This window comes from Drosophila obscura, unplaced genomic scaffold, assembly GCF_018151105.1.
Source record: "Drosophila obscura isolate BZ-5 IFL unplaced genomic scaffold, ASM1815110v1 contig_73, whole genome shotgun sequence".
Classification (NCBI taxonomy): Eukaryota; Metazoa; Arthropoda; class Insecta; order Diptera; family Drosophilidae; genus Drosophila; species Drosophila obscura.
The window spans coordinates 5,751,170-5,767,215 of NW_024542865.1; the positions used below are offsets into that span (position 1 = coordinate 5,751,170).

At 44.4% G+C, this 16,046-nt stretch overlaps 2 protein-coding genes and 1 long non-coding RNA gene across 3 annotated transcripts; 2 read left to right on the plus strand and 1 right to left on the minus strand.

Moving 5' to 3' along the window:
* Positions 1-950: 950 nt before the first annotated feature.
* On the plus strand, positions 951-10,094 carry LOC111067046 (putative mediator of RNA polymerase II transcription subunit 12). The gene is made up of 7 exons (XM_041595542.1): positions 951-3,854; positions 6,456-7,036; positions 7,164-7,502; positions 7,570-7,699; positions 7,771-7,909; positions 8,065-8,445; positions 8,509-10,094. The coding sequence occupies exons 1-7, from the start codon at positions 3,574-3,576 to the stop codon at positions 9,256-9,258; spliced, it is 2,601 nt and encodes an 866-aa protein (XP_041451476.1). The 5' UTR covers positions 951-3,573; the 3' UTR covers positions 9,259-10,094.
* A 539-nt stretch (positions 10,095-10,633) lies between these two features.
* On the plus strand, positions 10,634-13,512 carry LOC111067110 (uncharacterized protein DDB_G0271670-like). Its single transcript, XM_022356150.2, has 2 exons — positions 10,634-10,854; positions 11,231-13,512. The coding sequence occupies exon 2, from the start codon at positions 11,301-11,303 to the stop codon at positions 12,975-12,977; it is 1,677 nt and encodes a 558-aa protein (XP_022211842.2). The 5' UTR covers positions 10,634-10,854; positions 11,231-11,300; the 3' UTR covers positions 12,978-13,512.
* A 1,373-nt stretch (positions 13,513-14,885) lies between these two features.
* Positions 14,886-15,770, minus strand: LOC111067111. Its single transcript, XR_002607120.2, has 3 exons — positions 15,642-15,770; positions 15,059-15,585; positions 14,886-14,999 (listed from the first exon to the last, which is right to left on the minus strand). It is a non-coding gene; the product is annotated as an uncharacterized LOC111067111 (long non-coding RNA).
* Positions 15,771-16,046: the final 276 nt, after the last annotated feature.

Consider the following 16,046-nt stretch of genomic DNA (forward strand, 5'->3'; position numbering starts at 1 on the left):
TGACCTTAAATTACAATGAATATTGCCATTGTCTCAGGGCTTTCGGCTCTTTTTTTGGGGTAATCGGCGTTGGCGTAATGTTTCAAAATTCTTGAATATTTTTGTTAGGGCAAATATTTAAGCCAACATTTTTGTCTATTTACCGAATTGGGCAGACAACAGAAAACAACAAAAGAGATATATATATAGAGGGGGTGAGAGAGGGAGGGTTGTGGGGGTTGTGGGGAGAGGCATTGCGATGTTAATGACAGTCGGAATCATGCAAATCGAGAGGCTGGTTTCGCTCAATATCCGGACAATACACAAAAACGAATATGAAACGCAGACAGCAGCAATGTTGCATGAAGTTTTGGATACACTTGAATGAGTTATATATCATATATGTATGTATATCATGGCAGAACGCAACACTGAAATTTACAAGAGATTCCCATAGGTGAAAGGATATCTTTTCGTGGATTTTCCAACATCAAATAGTTGCAATACTCTCTACTGTTAGATAGGGTATTCTGTTCGAAACGTTTACAAATGCAGAGCGGGCTATGCCCCATGCCACATGCAAGCTTTCACTGATCCATCGAAGCACAACGGGGGCTACGGGGCAGCTGGCCAGCTGTAAGATCTCTGACCAAATCCTAGTCAAAAGATCAGCCAGAAAAAAAAACGTGGGCGAACTTTCCCACGTCCACACACATCACATGGTTGTGGTGGGGGCTAGCTACCGTTCCCATAACCCAAACCCAAACCCATTCCCTCCATTAGTCACGCTCCACCGTTTTGTTGGAACTGACAAAATAGAATGAACTGCAAAACAAATTCAATATTTAACTGTGGCAAACAAATACATACATACTCGCGTACTTTGGCACTTCATGGATGTTGCAACATCAGCAGAAAAATCTGAAATCTGATGAAAAATATGCCATCATCCAGCCATCATCCAGCCACCAGCCATTGCCAGCCATAGCCAGCCAGCCAGCCAGCCCCAAGGGCCCAAAATATTGTGGGAATGGGAATGGAAGGTTGCCCAAAGGTGGCCTTATAAGGGCAGGAATGACCAGGTTCCAGTGTACCAGGAAACCAGTCGTCCCCGCAACCAAGTCTCCAAGGAGTTCCAGTTCCAGTCGCAGGTCCCAACTGAAGGTCCCAAAAAAAAGTTCTCATCACAAAATGTTCTGGCTGTCAAAAGAAGTCGCTCCTCCGCACTGTGCGACTGCACCTTTCACTCACTGACTGCCACAGCCACAGGCACAGCCGCCGGAAGGGGGATTGTCTCTCCAGACATCAGACAGTTTGGAGCTCGGAGTGGAGGAGTGGAGTGTTTGGGCTTCATAAATATCGAATGTGTGTGTGTGTGTTTCGAGTGTCGACAACTCGGTTGAACGTTGCGTATTGGGGGTATTGAGAGTGTGGGAGCTAAAAACTAATTTTAGAATGATTTTAATGGCTTCACGAAAAGTATGACGAAATCGCAGTCAAACTGAAGGATTTCCTTAAACCATTTTTAGGTTTATGTATAGTTCTTAGCTTGGTTCCATTCCATTCGTTTCACATTTCGGATCTCATCTAAGTTTTACCGTTTTATCCATTTCACTCGTTGCACTCTTTGGATCACATTTGTTTCATTCCACTTGTTCCCCAAAATTTGATCCATTCCATTTGTTTCACTGTTGGAACTCTGAACTGCAATCTGCATCCGCCTCAGGAAAAGTATGACGAAATCCCCGTCAAGCAGTCAAGCAAAGATTTCCTGCTCTTAAGCGCCGCCTCAAGGTCGACCTCCGAGCCACTCCCTCCCCGCCGCATCGATGGATCGATCCATTTGTCTAATATTTCGATATATTTATTTACAAATGGGGGTTTCCTCATGGGTGTGTTGCCTCATATGTAGTAACCTAACCCCCACCTACCCCACCTGCCCCATAAAGCCATCCATAAATCCATGAATGCATGACGCTGCCAATGCCTGACGTCACAGTTGAATGCAAGGCGCCGCGCCGCGCCGCGCCGCTCGCGCTGTGTGACCTTTTGCAATCTCATTCCGCTTCGAGCCGCTGCATGATGCAAAACGAAAGTGAAACAAAACAAAAGAAAGAAACGCAAAGAGCGAGAGCGAGAGAGAGAGTGGAAAATGAATATGATTTCAAAATCGAAACCTGAAATCCATTTGCGTCTTAAATGAAAAACTAAAAACATTTGCTAAGCGATAAATTAAAAGCAAAAAGAAAAAAAAAAAACGAAGAAAAATAAATAAAGAAAATCATAATAATAATAGCAACAAAAAAAGAAAAGAAAAGTTTTCCAGCCTTTCGTCACGCTTATAAAGTTTTGAATGCGTCTCTGCCACAGCGACTGCGCAATGGCCCAAAACTCCCAAAAAAAAAAAATAATAATAATAAAAATTAAAAAGTTACCCCACCTCTTTCGACTCTGTCAGTCTCTCCCTCTCTCTCTCTCTCTCTCTCTAGCTCTGTTCGATTTCCAGCTTCGATTGCAATTATCCCTCTACGCTTCGCTCCACTGTCTACTCCGTTGTCTACTTCGTAAATGAATTCAATTAAAAATTCACAATCAACAATAAATAACCGAAAGCTCAGCGCCCAAGCGGCCAAGTCGTACGCTTCGGTTCCGACATTTGAGATATTCGAGCAGCATTCGAATGCAAACCAAACAGGCAAAAACTTCAACAAAACAAAACAAAAAAATCAAAACTAAAAACCAACACACAAATCGCTGGCAGAAAATGGAATGGAATGGAATGGAATGAAATGAAATGCGCGTTGTTGCACAGTGGCCTCAGATTTTTGCCATATTCAAGGTGCGAAAATGTTGTGAAGATTCTTTTAGGCGTAGGCAAATCTAGGCAAATATAGAGGAAAACAAAATATGCGCTTTATATATTTATTCTGTAGAACTGTAGAACATCTTTCCGAATTCTGTTGGATGTATTTTCTCACCCATTATTTGTGCCATTTGCAGCTTAAAATCTTTGCTTATTGCATTTCGGTCAGCTACACATACAGTGGGGTCAAGCAGTAGGCTTCATTTGATAAGAAAACTGAAGGGGCACTTGCATTCCGATAAGAATAACGGACTGAAGTGGGGGCTTTAGTTGGATTACACACACCAGAGTTCTGGTCTTATTTTTCTGGACGGGAAATTTCCTGTATTAATCGTTAGCTTTGATCTGACTTTCTTTTGGGGTTACCGTATCTTTTCATGCATTTGCTGGTTTCTCTATCTTATCGATACCGCTCCGTTCAGTCCAGTTAAGTCCAGTTCCATACATTTATTGAGCAGATCTTTTGCATTGGGTCACTGTGCAGTGTGTTGCGAGTCGCCGGCTGGCTGGCTGGCTGGCTGGCTGGCTGACTAGCTGGCCGTCAGTACGAGTATATATGCATATAAAATCTTTGCCAACTGGCGAGCGTGGGAAAAAGGCATTGGCTAATAATCGCGCAGCCGTTCAGTTCAGTGTGGAGTGGACCGGGCCCCAAACGACGACGATGACTATGACGATATGCAACGCACACACAAATTACTCATACGCCGCGTGGCACCCTCGCCCCATCTATGGACCGCCTCTATGGATCGCTGTCGGTGTTCTTTAGGGTCACTCACACTCTGTTTTTTCGATGCGGATCTTCTGTTGTTATTATGATTTCTGGACACTCCTCCTGCGAACCATACAAAAAAAAAAAAAAAAAAAAAAAAAAAAAAAACCAAAAAGATACTTTCATTCATAGAAACTTTCAAACACACAAAACAATACTCGTAAAAAAAAAAAACAAAAAACAAAAACAACAGCCAAAAGCTTTGACCATCAAGAACTGGCCACCGAAAAGAAGAAACAGGTTTCCATTCCATTCCACACACAAAAAACAAACAACAACAAGAGGGATTTTTTTTTTTGGCTCATAATTTTTGTTGTTATACAGATACAGATTTTGCAGATACATAAACAGATACAGATATTTCTGCAGCTTAAAATCTAACAGTTAGCCGCTAATGTGATTTGTCTTGCCCCAAAACGGGGGGAGTGTGGGGTGTGTGGGGAGTGCCTCTTGCGGCTGCGTGGCTGCATGAGAGAGTGTTTCGCAAGTCCGAAGTAAATAAATTACATTGGCAGTTTAACGACGTTGTCTGTCGGACGGGTCGGTCTGTACGTCGCTCGATTCGTCGTTTTCTCGGCTGGAAATTGTCGCCGATTGTCGGCTTTTGTTTGAGCTCTTGCGGCCGCTCTCATGGTGGGGGCATGGGGCATGGAAAATGAATAGATTGCTGACCATTTAACAGGCCAATAGATACGGATACAAAACAGGCAGAGCTGGCAGAGCTGGCAACCATTCGATACAATGGAACCACACACAACCTGCTGCCTGTCGTCTCCCGACTGTCCCCTGTCGTCTGTCGTCTGTCGTCTGCTGTCTCGGATGGGCTTCAATGCTTTTGCTGTGATGTGATTGACAGTTATCTAACCGTTTTGACTCTTAATACAAGTTTTTAACAGTTAGCCGTACTCGTACTACTCTGTAGTGGCAGTCCAGGAAATACAAACACACACATATCGAACCATCTATCTATCTATCTATGAGGGGTGGGTGGGGTATCGTATCTATTGGTAAGTGGAGCAACAGCAACAGCAACAGCAACTGCAACTGCAATGTAACCTGTTCTACCACTGATAAAACGCAATCGTTGAGTGTTCCGATTGGAAACATACAGGAAACACAACACCACAAGCCATGTATCTGCAACTCTGTAGCTGTAGCTGCATCTGCATCTGCATCTGCATCTTGTGTAGCTGCACTGATTTCCTTAAGGTTTTCCCCATATAACACAAGAGATATTTCTAGCGGAAGGTGACCGGCAGACACCCGAAATATCTTTATAGATCGAAACGAAAAATCATCTAAAAGCTTTGTTCTTTTAACAGATATTATGACTTTGTAGCGACATCCCTTTGTGTGTTTTTCGCAGCGTAAAGATTGATTTTCTGCTTACCAGTTCCATTTCCAAACACTCCCAGCGGCTAGGGTTCGGTCGCTCTTCTTGTAGTTGCATTTCTCAGTTGTTAAAGCTCTGTTTCAGCTTGCCTGTTCCATTGCCAGTTCACTGCTAATGACAAGATATAGATAGAGGGTATATAGGGCACTAATACCCCTCATTCGCATGCCTGCCATGCGTCCCATGGTTTCCTGCAAATAAAACTCTAAAAGTGCGAAATGTTTTCACCATAGAAAATGTCATAGAAATTGAAGCTGTAAAACATTTAACCCCTGACTGTAGTGCCCATGCAACGCCCTTGCCCAATCGCAGGCTTTGCAAAAACCCCCAGACAACCCATTGACCCCTTGTGCGGGTCACGCACTTGACCTTAACCCTAATCGTTTGGCAATCTGCGATCAGGAGATCAGTAGATCGCCGAGAATCAAAGAGCGTAGATCTGGGGCTGGAGAGACAAAGAGAAAGAAAAACCAGTTGCCAGCGGAGGAAGAACCTTACAGCGGAATGGAGTGGAGTGGAGTGCTGCCCCGAAACGATGGTCTCAATAAACCAGCGACAGCGACAGCGCCAGCGCCAGAGCTGAGACGAGTTCCAGTCCGCGAATGCCAGTCCGCGAGTGGAATGGACAGATGGAAATAGTTGTAAAAATATGGGTCGTGCGACAAGAAATGAGAAAGTGCCAGAGTGCCACAGCAGTGCCGGTGCCAGGTCTATGTCCATGGCAAAGCGGTATACACCGTTAAGAGCATAAGACTTTGGGCTTGGCTTAGAAGATCGAATCGAATCTGCGACTAATGGCAGCGGGGGGTAGCAGGCGGACAGGCAGGCAGGCAGGCAAGCAGAGGCAGCCAAGGCAGCCAAGGCAGATGGCAGAAGACCACCAAACGAGAGAGAGACCATAGACCATCATCATTCGAGCATTCGAGCATTCGAGCATTGAGGCATTCGCGATGCTAACGAAGAGCGTGCGAAAATGGAACGTTGGCAAAACGATGGAGAGACCACGACCACTCCAGAAAGAGATCTCCACAGATCCGTCTAGATCCTTCCTCTTGGCGAAGATTCCAGAACAGGTTGCAGCTTCACTTGCCAATAAAAATGGTGATTTTTTACCGAAATGGAGTCTCGCAAGGTCATGCAACCATTTTAGCATAAGAGAACTCTCGAAATAGAAGGTCAATAGAAGGCGACTGAGAAGCAGCTTGTAGATTATCATAAACAGACAAAGACTAAACCCTGGGGAGCGCATCGAAGTTGGCCCAAAAAGCGACGAAAAGGTGACCCACGACTACGCGAAGTATTTGATAGAAGAGGGGAACGCAAAGAACTCAAAAGAAAGAGAACTGACCCAGACATATGTCCATACATTGCGTAGTGGTGACCCCGACACTGCATCCATTTAACGAATGGTGACCCAGAAATAATCTCTCTCTGTTCCTTTTTGGCAGCTCTCGATCAGTCAGCATGTCCGCTGCCACACACATGGCGCTGCCTGTCCACGCCGTTGGATGCCCGCCACCGGGTACACCGCCGGTCGTGTCCATGGGGCCAGGCAAGCGGGGCCACAAGCGCAGCGTTTCGCTGGAGACCAATGCCCCGCTTGCGTTGCGCAGCACCCCCAGCCATCAGTCGCCGTTGCTGCAGTTCTCCCAGGGACATGGCTTTCACACGGGCACGCTGAAGTCGCGCCAGGAGCAGCGGCGCCTCAGCCAGAAGTTTGGCAGTCACAGCAATCTGGATGGGGATGGGAATGCGGATGGTGGTGGCCCACACCAGATGCAGATGCGTTCCAAGTTCCAGAACATCCGGCAAATGTTTGAGCTCAGTCGCAGCTGTGTGGCCGGTAGAGGTGGAGGGGGAGGTGGTGAGGAGCAGCAGTACGCAAACGAGGAGGAGGCGCTACAGTCGCTGCCGGCAATGCTGCTGCCACATCAGCAGCAATCAGTGGCACGACGGACCACACCCATTACCGGAGGAAGTCGATTGGCCATTAACGAGCAGCAGCAGCAGCAGCCCAGCAGCAGCAGCAGCAACAGCAGCAAACTTCGATGGGCGAGGCCATGGAACAGGTGAGGCTTTTTTTGTCTGATATTCAGGGGCTAGGCCTTGATTGAAATTTGATTTTGATTTCTAGAGCACAAATGGAGGTGGTTCAGGTTCGGGGGGTAACTACCTGCGTCCCATTGCCTTCAAGCCGATACCATTTGAGCCGGACTATCGCATTGCATGCCACCAGCAACAGCAGCTGCAACAGCAGCAGCATCTCCAACAGCAGCAGCAGCAACAGCAGCAGCAGCAACAGCAACAGCAGCAGCAGCAGCAACAGCAGTTCCAGCAGCAGTTCCAGCAGCAGCAGCAACAACAGCAACAGTTGCAGCAGCAACATCAGCAGCAGCAAGTCGGACCGATCTCCGGATCGGTGGAAAGATATGGCTATGGCTCCACACCATCGCTGGCACCACTCCAGACGACAGCCGTAACACAGAAGTTTGGCAGTAAGCAAATCGAGCTGAAGCGTGGCAGAAGGGGAAGAACCAACAACGAATCTCCCTCATTTCACAGGCACAACAGATCTGCGACATTTGGCAGCCAGGCGGCGCAATCATCGTGTGCTGCAGCGTGGCAGCAGCAGCACCAGCACCAGCCATGAGGATGCCATGAATCCCGAATGTCTGACAGATGGAGCCAGCAGGTGAGCCAGCAGCGATGCCCCCCACAAGGTATGTGGATTGTATAAGCCAAAGGGGATCATCCATCTTGCAGCAAGAGCAGCGGAACAATGGTCGGGAGTGATCTGACGCCGTCGCCCTCGGACTCGGGCATCTCGGAGCTGGAGGCAGCACTCAAGGATCGCGACTCGGAGCTGTCGTATTTGCGGCAGGCCATGGAACACAATGAGAAAGTAATTTTCAAAGTACAAAAGGTTAAGGCCAGGGTTCCACCGAGACACACCCGACACCACTAACACGCCCCCAACTTTGCCCTTTTTGCTCCTTTCTATTCCCTTCTTTTGTTGTTTTTTTTTTTGTTTCGTGTGCGTTTGGCTGCGGCTTTTAGGACAAGGAGGTCTACTGGGAGCACGAGACGCAACGCCTGAGGCTCTTCTACGAGCGGGAGCAGCGCGAGTATCAGCTGAAGCTGAAGAAAATGGAACAGCTGTTGGCGCTGCAGCAGTTCCAGCTGAAGCAGCACAAGCTGCGCCAGCAGGAGCAGGTGCACAAGCTGCAGCAGCAGCTGGATGCCACACGCTGCAGCAATCAGAATCTAAAGCAGTCCGAGCAGCAGCTCCAGTCCTCGGCCATGGGGCTGCACCAGCAGCTGGAGGACACACGCCAGACGGTGGCCATGCTGCGCTCCCAGTTGGAGGACAGCGAGTGGAAGGTGTGCGAGCGGAATGGGGAGATAGCTTTACTCAAGACGCAGCTGAAGGAGGCGCATGTGAGTCCACACCAGAAGGCACACCCTGAGATCTGTAATTAATCCTTTTGTATTATCTTGTAGATTGAAATCAATGTCAAGGATCATGCGATTGTCAGCCTGAAGCACCACAACACCAACAGCGAAATCACAAGCCAAAGTCAACCAAAGGAGGAGCAGCAGAAGCAGCAGCAGCAGCAGCACCAACACCAACACCAACATCAGCTGCAGCAGCTACAGAAAATCATTGCGCTGAAGGATCAGGTGATTGGAGCACTCACCAACGAACTGGCAAAGCTGCGCAAAGAGCTCTCCGATCTGGCCATTGCCCACGAGTACGGGGAGGAGCCCTGCGGCCGGTACACACGCCTCAAGCAGCAGCTGGACAACCTCAATGAGATCTGCCAGAAGACGCGCAAGTACACATCCGCCGCGGAGGCAAGCGTTCCCGTACCCTTGGAGTTACCCTTGGTGGCTCCACCGGCCCGGCTGGATGCCATCATGCAGCGACTGCAGCTGCAGGACCAGGGACAGGGACAGGGACAGGGCCAGGGACCGGGACAGGGACAGCAGCAGACGCTAGACACGCTCATTGAGGAATCTACTACGTATGCCGAGGACATTGCCAAGCTGAGGGAGAAGCTGGACGATTTTCGCATCAATCTGGAGCTGGAGAAGCGGCAGTGGTGCGCCGAAAAGGACAAGGTCCTCGGCTACCAGAAGCAGCTGCAGGCCCACTACATACACATGTACCAGAAGCTGCGATGCCTGGACAATGCGGTGCCCGGACCGGCAGCTACCGCACCAGCGGAGACAGCCACCGATGTTAACTGAAGATCCGTCCCCACCGGTGGGAGTCAGCATATGGTGCTATTTGTCATTGCACTGCAATTCGATTGCTCCAGGAGCAACCGAACGCCAGTGATGCTCTCTAGTTCTTCCTTAAAAATATTCTAGTTTCGTCCCTGCACTCTGCGGCATCCATTGAGGTCCTATCTGAGAGGTTCCTCACTTCTTTTAGACTACTAAAAGTACATACTGGGAATATGATAGATCGAGAACAGAACAATGGACTCCATCCCTCTCCGATAAATGCAATCAATTATCGCCACAAGCCCGATTGATCCGATTTACACTCTTAAGCGATAAACCACAAACGGCGATAAATAATACAAGATTATCGATTTTACTCAAAAATAAAAGGGGTGTAACGGAGATAAACTCTTGAGTTGATAAACTCTCTATTCTGTCCAATAAATTATCGCCGCTGGCCGATAACCGATAGCCTAAGCGATAAACGATACAAACGGCGTTAAATAATACACGATTATCGATTTTACTCCAAAAGAAGAAGCGGGGGGGGGGCGGTAGAGATGTGAGTGACCTCTCTCTGCGTGAGCATAAAATATTTTTTATGAATATTTAAATTTTGTTTTTATATATGTATTTTTTAATTTATTAAATATATTTACCCAAAAATAATTAAAACAACGGAAGAGAATGAGAATGATAAATAAAATGAAAAAAAAAATGAAACACCAACATTTGTGATTCCGCATGCGCATGGATGAAATCGTATGTATGTTGAATATATAGATATATATTATTGATATCAATCCAATATGTATGTATGTATGTATATGCAATAAAAGATACACCTGGTATAATATGACATGAATAATGGAGAGTGTATTTATTTTTCTAAATTTCAGTTAACAGATCTATTTAATATAATCTGTGGTATCACAGAAAAGAATATACTTTCCCAGACCCATGAAGTGAAATTGCCAGACATATTTAAAATTTATATTTTTTAATCACTTTTAACTTTATTGCGAATTAAAATAAATATGTCAAATATTTGAATTAATCAACCAACGCATTCGACGCCCTGTCAGATATTTGTTGTGCCATTAAAAACATTATACGTATGTTTTACATACGTAATTAAAATAATTAACCACTGAAAATTCAAGTCGATTTCGCTTTAAGCCAGTAAAAAAAATCGCGCCATTAAATTCAAATAAATTACTGATACTGATGCAAACACACAGTGTGGCGCCCTACAGAAAAAGCTCCGCAAATGTATGTAGTGTGTCACTTTTGGGGGTGAGTGTGGCCACAGCGCACAGAATCTGTGGCAAGGAGCGCACACGGACACGGAACACGATACACGGGCTGGGCTGGGCTGGGCTGCTGAAAGTAATTGCAGCAGGCAGCACGCAGCATTACAAAAGTACTCGCACACACGGTTACACATGGCAGGCTGCAGAGCGCTGCTGCCAAATTAGTTTCCGGCTGTTAAAAATGGTTTACAAAATGTGCAAAAAGTGTTGAAGCACTGGAGGAGCATCTGTTGCATACATTGACGACAAGAAATAATTGAAATTTGATCAGAAATTGCACAAAACAAAACAGCGAAGCAAGCAGGTCAGCAAAAAATAATTACAACAATTTTCTTTTTGGTTTTTGTTTTTTTCTTCCATATGCTTGTCGTAGGTATACCTGAAAATAAAGCTCTAGGCTGCCAGGCAGCCTGTTTCGGAAAGCTTTTTGTCCTTTTTGGCTATGGTCCTAATGCCTTTGAAGCTTTTAAGTTGACGCAAATCAATCAGCGCTAAAAAATCCATAGATTCTATATACTTTTCCCATATATATGTATGCGTGTGTGTGTGTGTGTGTGTGTGTGTATGTATCCATAAGATACTGCCTCACTCGATTATCGATTTTAGTCACTTTTTTTTGGTTGCAACAGTTTGAAAACGCAATTTCCATACGCTTAACATCTCATCCCATTTTTGTGCAGCGGAAAATCAAAAGTTTTCCCACGTACCACGGGCCACCCACCTGTTGCTGCGTGAGGCCACCATATCCCGATGCAGCGCTGGGGTCATTGGCCGAAAATTTGGGACTTTCAAGTGAAAAGCGTCGTGGACAAGTGTCTAACAAGCGGAAATATTCAATATTTGGTGCAGTGGCTGGGCCGTATGGATCCGGAGTATACCTGGGAGCATGCGGAGGCGCTTCAATGCCCCAATGCGATAAGTAATTACGAGGCTGCGATGGGATACAATGATCCGCGGATTGTTCTGGGCAAGCGTAATACTTCATCATCGTCATCTTCATCATCATCGTCCTCGTCATCGTCCTCGTCCTCGTCGTCGTCATCGTCGTCGTCATCGTCGTCGTCGTCATCGACATCGGCAGCGACCACAGTCTCGTCCTTGGTATCGACATCGATCTCATTCCAACGGGCAGAAAAGCAGCGCTATTCATCATTTCCAGCGACATCGACGGTCTCATCGAACTCCCCGGAAAAGCTGCGCAACTCGCTACCGGAATCAACATGGGCTTTGTTATCGTCATCGTCATCGGCGTTATCGGAGCAGCCCCCCGAAGAGAAGCACTATGCGTTATCGGAGTCGCCCTCCGAGGACAATTATTATGCGTTATCGTCACCGGACTCACCCCAAGCGCCGGTCAAGAAGCGAAGTCCGTCGCCGCCATGGAAGCCGCCCCCAGCAAAGAAGCGCAAGTCCTTATCGGAAGAGACATGGTCGTACATATCGACATCGATATTGGCAGCGGAATCATTCAAGCTTCCGGTAAAGAAGCGCAATTCATCATTGCCATCGGCATCGGGCTCAACCAAACCGATGATTCCCCATCCCAATCCCCATTATTCCAAGCGCAAGTCCTCATCGTCATCGTCATCGGTATCGGATATACCTGAAAAGAAGCGCAAGTCGTCAGCATCGTCGACCTCCACATCGTATCTACTGGGCAAGCGGAATAGTAGTTCGGAGGATGGTTCCATCTGGGAGTCACCCCTGTCCCCACCATTGGAGGAGAATTCGACATGGGCGTCACCCTTGTCCCCGCCGCCAGAAAAGAAGCGCAAGTCATCGGAGAGGAAGCATAAATCATCCGAAAAGAGGCGTAAGTCATCTGTTAAGAAGCGTAAATTATCTAGAATGTCAATGTATTCGGATATATCCGACTCACCCGTATCCCCACCACCGGAAAAGAGTCTTCAATTATCGCGCATGTCAATGTACTCGGATATATCGGATTCGCCCGCATCTCCGCCACCGGAAAAGAGGCGCAAATCGTCAATGGTGTCGGTGAAATCGGAGCTATCGGATGTATCGGAAGCTACGGCTAAATCGAATCTATCGCAGGCATCGCAGGCCCAAACGGAGGTAAGCGAGCCATGGTATATGCGCACTCTCGATCCAAGTGCTGGGCCGAGGGGCTTCGCCCGTGGCCTAGAACCGTTGAAGGTGCTGGGCGCCACCGAAGCTCTGGGCGACATCATGCACCTGATGCAGTGGAAGGGATGCTCCCAGATCGATCTGGTGTCGCACGAGGAGACCAGCAACTATTGTCCCCATCTGGTCATCGAGTACTACGAGCAGCATCTGTCCTGGCACAATGTGCCCAATCTCACGGATGTCATACTCGGTGTCCATAATTGGAAGAAGAAGGGCTATGTCAACCGATACCGCGATAGATATGGCAAGAAAGGTCCAAGGCCAACCGAAATTCTGTGATTTTTCTATGATGAATCATACGAATAAACAAAACAAAACAAAACAAACAAACAACAACAAGATATCAAATATATATATATATAACCAATAAATGTACACAAATACTAAATGAACGTGTGTGAAAATATCTACTAGAGATGCATAAAATGTAGTTGGTTTTTTTTTTTTTGGAAGAAATAGAAGAAGATGAAAATACTATGAGAAGTAAGGCAGAAAAGATATGAGAGATACTTGTGCGAAAATATCAACTAGAGATACATACAAAGTAGCTGTTTTTTTTTTTGGAAGAAAGAGAAAAAAATATATATGCGCGAATGGATTGAAACGTTGAAGGGACATACAGTATAAGAACCTATAATCTATATACACATTTTTTTTGTGAATTTATTCACCATAAAACTATGTACTAAGACGTACCATGTACTTAGTACGAGACACACAGAGCGAAAGAGAGAGAGCGAGAGATAGAACGAGAAGTAAGAGAATATGTGTATTTTTTTGGAATATCTATGAGATTGTATATGGAGGCAGAGGCAGAGGCAGAGGCGTTGGTTTGGATGGCAGAAAGTTGAACCCGTAATTATAAGTTGTTTTCTTTTTAGTTTGGAAACTATTTCAAAGAAATAATATATGCGCTGTGGTTTGATAGAAAAAATAAAACGGACTTAAAGAATTCAATTTTTTGTGAATTTTTGTTCACCAAAAATGTATATACTAAAAAGATAGTTTTTGAAAAGCGAGAAATACGCGTACGAAATTTATAGATGAAAATTTACCCAGAAACATTTGGTTTTTTGTTCTTGTTTGTTTGACATTTTTGCATCTACAATGAAAAGTTGGCAAAGTTTTTTTTTTACTTTTTAAAAAATGTTTTGAAGAAGACACACCTAAAATACGATTTTTGTGTGAATTTGTACATCAAAATCCTATCAAACAAAAAAAAACAAAAAACAAAAAGAGAGAAGAGAAGAGATCAGATTTGATGAGAGGGTACGTGGCGCGAAGGAATGGAATTTATTTTTGACTTTGAAGGCATACCAAAAACTCATTTTAAAAACCAATATGGGCTAATCCTGCGTTACGGACGTTACAGTCGTACGCAAATTTACTTGTTCAAATTGACACAGCTGGCGTTCACATTGGTATATTTATTTGAAAATAAAATTTAAAAATAGAAGGTTAATTGTTAAAAAAAAAAAAATTATGCTTGCTTACACAGTGTTACCAATTTTTAGTTCAAATTTTTTAATATATATTAGATAACTTACAAGTATGATTTTTATCTTAAATAAAAGTAAGTTGAACAAATTTTAAGTTTTGCTAAACGCTCAATACAGAAACGACTGTTTTACCCACTTTTTTGACCATGAAAAAAACACCCTTTTTTTACACGAATAAATGTAAGCAAGTGGTACGTGTAGGTTAGCCTCTGCCAGGCACAAACAAACCACCGTAAAACCATATTGCGCATATCGTTTGAAGCTTGAATATGTATCCTATTATTCCATTAACAAACATTTAAATTTTTGACAGCTTAACAATTTTTTTTTTGGTTTAAACATGTTTGGATTAGCCCATATTTATGTATGTAGTACGTGTTCTTTAAACCGTACAAAAACCATGCATACGAGTATATCAATGAAATACGATACAGGAATACAAAAAAATATTTCCAGTACATATTCTGGAAAACACACACACAAACACACACACACACAAACACACACACATTTATACACATACGACATGGATGTAATATTATGGCAAGGGGCGTGGGAAAGCCCACCTTGTTTAATCAGCATTAATTAACCACGTTTCAATGTTCTACTCTTGATGTGAATAAAAAATATATGAAAAGTATCAACATTGCGTATGTTTTTTTTTATTGATATGGATTTTTTCCCCTTACAGATGCACCCCATTTGGGATGCCATGAGATTTGATTGAACCCTCACGTTGCGCTTGCCCTGAGATTTGATTGCACCCTAGAGCTGTGCTGCTGCCCTGAGATTTGATTGCACCCTGAGATTTGAAACATGATATATATATGTAAATAAAAGGGGTGTCCGAGCTTTTAATACCCTTTGCAGATGCGTCGTTGCTATAGCAGCAATAATATAATCCATCCATCATCCATTCCATTTTTAGGCAGTTTGTAAGCAAACGCTACAGCAGCTTATTCCGTTCGGTTGGGTTTTACGAGGGTTGCTTTGCATTTTGGGAAACTATTCTTGCAGCTAGTTGGATGTAGACACTTTTCACCCGAAAACAGAACCAAATCTTTAGCACCTGTATATTATATCACTAATATTTGCACATTGTATGGAAAACAACAACAATATTATATATTGGGCGATGTTCGGTGTTGCGGCAGACTTGTTTTATTTTACTTGTACTTTGTCAGGAGCACCAGGAGCACCGCCATTATCGGCACCATCGGCATCAGTAGAAGGCTGTTTGCATAGAGGACAGCCATTGCTCGTTATAAGCCCGATATCTACCATACAATTGTGGCAAAAAACACAGTACATGTGGCCGCACGGCAGCTTCACATTAATAACTCTAAATTCTAGGCACATTGAGCAAATTGCCATTTTGATTTTCAGTCCTGATGAGTTTTTAGATTATTTGCAACATTTTGAGAGTATATCTACATTATCTCACCTTTTGAAAAAACCTTGGGTCAAAAAAACGAAAAAAAAATTTGCAAATTAAAAGAAAACTTCTTAAAATCTTCCCAGCCTTTGACACTTTTACACACTTTTGTGCTGTGTGTGTGAGTGCAAGACCTTGACATTTCGTTAGCTGTCAGCGCGGTTAGTGTTGGTAAACGTTTAAGCCCTGATTGGATTCTGATTGAATATAAAATGCCCTTTTCTTTTATTTTGATAAATAACAAAAAATTTGATTTGACGATAAACTATATTATTATCTTGGACAAATAACATTGTGTATATCTATAAATCCCATGAATCTCTAATCTCGTAATATGCGCAATAAGTTTAAAATAAAACCAATTTGCCATGCAATTCATATTTAACTCAATCCGTATTTAAATTTTTTTAGTTT

Bases quoted from the DNA above. Each gene is read 5' to 3' on its own strand.
- LOC111067046 (XM_041595542.1), top strand. From the start codon at position 3,574: ATGGACCGCCTCTATGGATCGCTGTCGGTGTTCTTTAGGGTCACTCAC. The intron at 7,910-8,064 runs GTAATTTTCAAA...TGCGGCTTTTAG, and splicing joins CCATGGAACACAATGAGAAA to GACAAGGAGGTCTACTGGGA. The intron at 8,446-8,508 runs GTGAGTCCACAC...ATTATCTTGTAG, and splicing joins CGCAGCTGAAGGAGGCGCAT to ATTGAAATCAATGTCAAGGA.
- LOC111067110 (XM_022356150.2), top strand. From the start codon at position 11,301: ATGCAGCGCTGGGGTCATTGGCCGAAAATTTGGGACTTTCAAGTGAAA.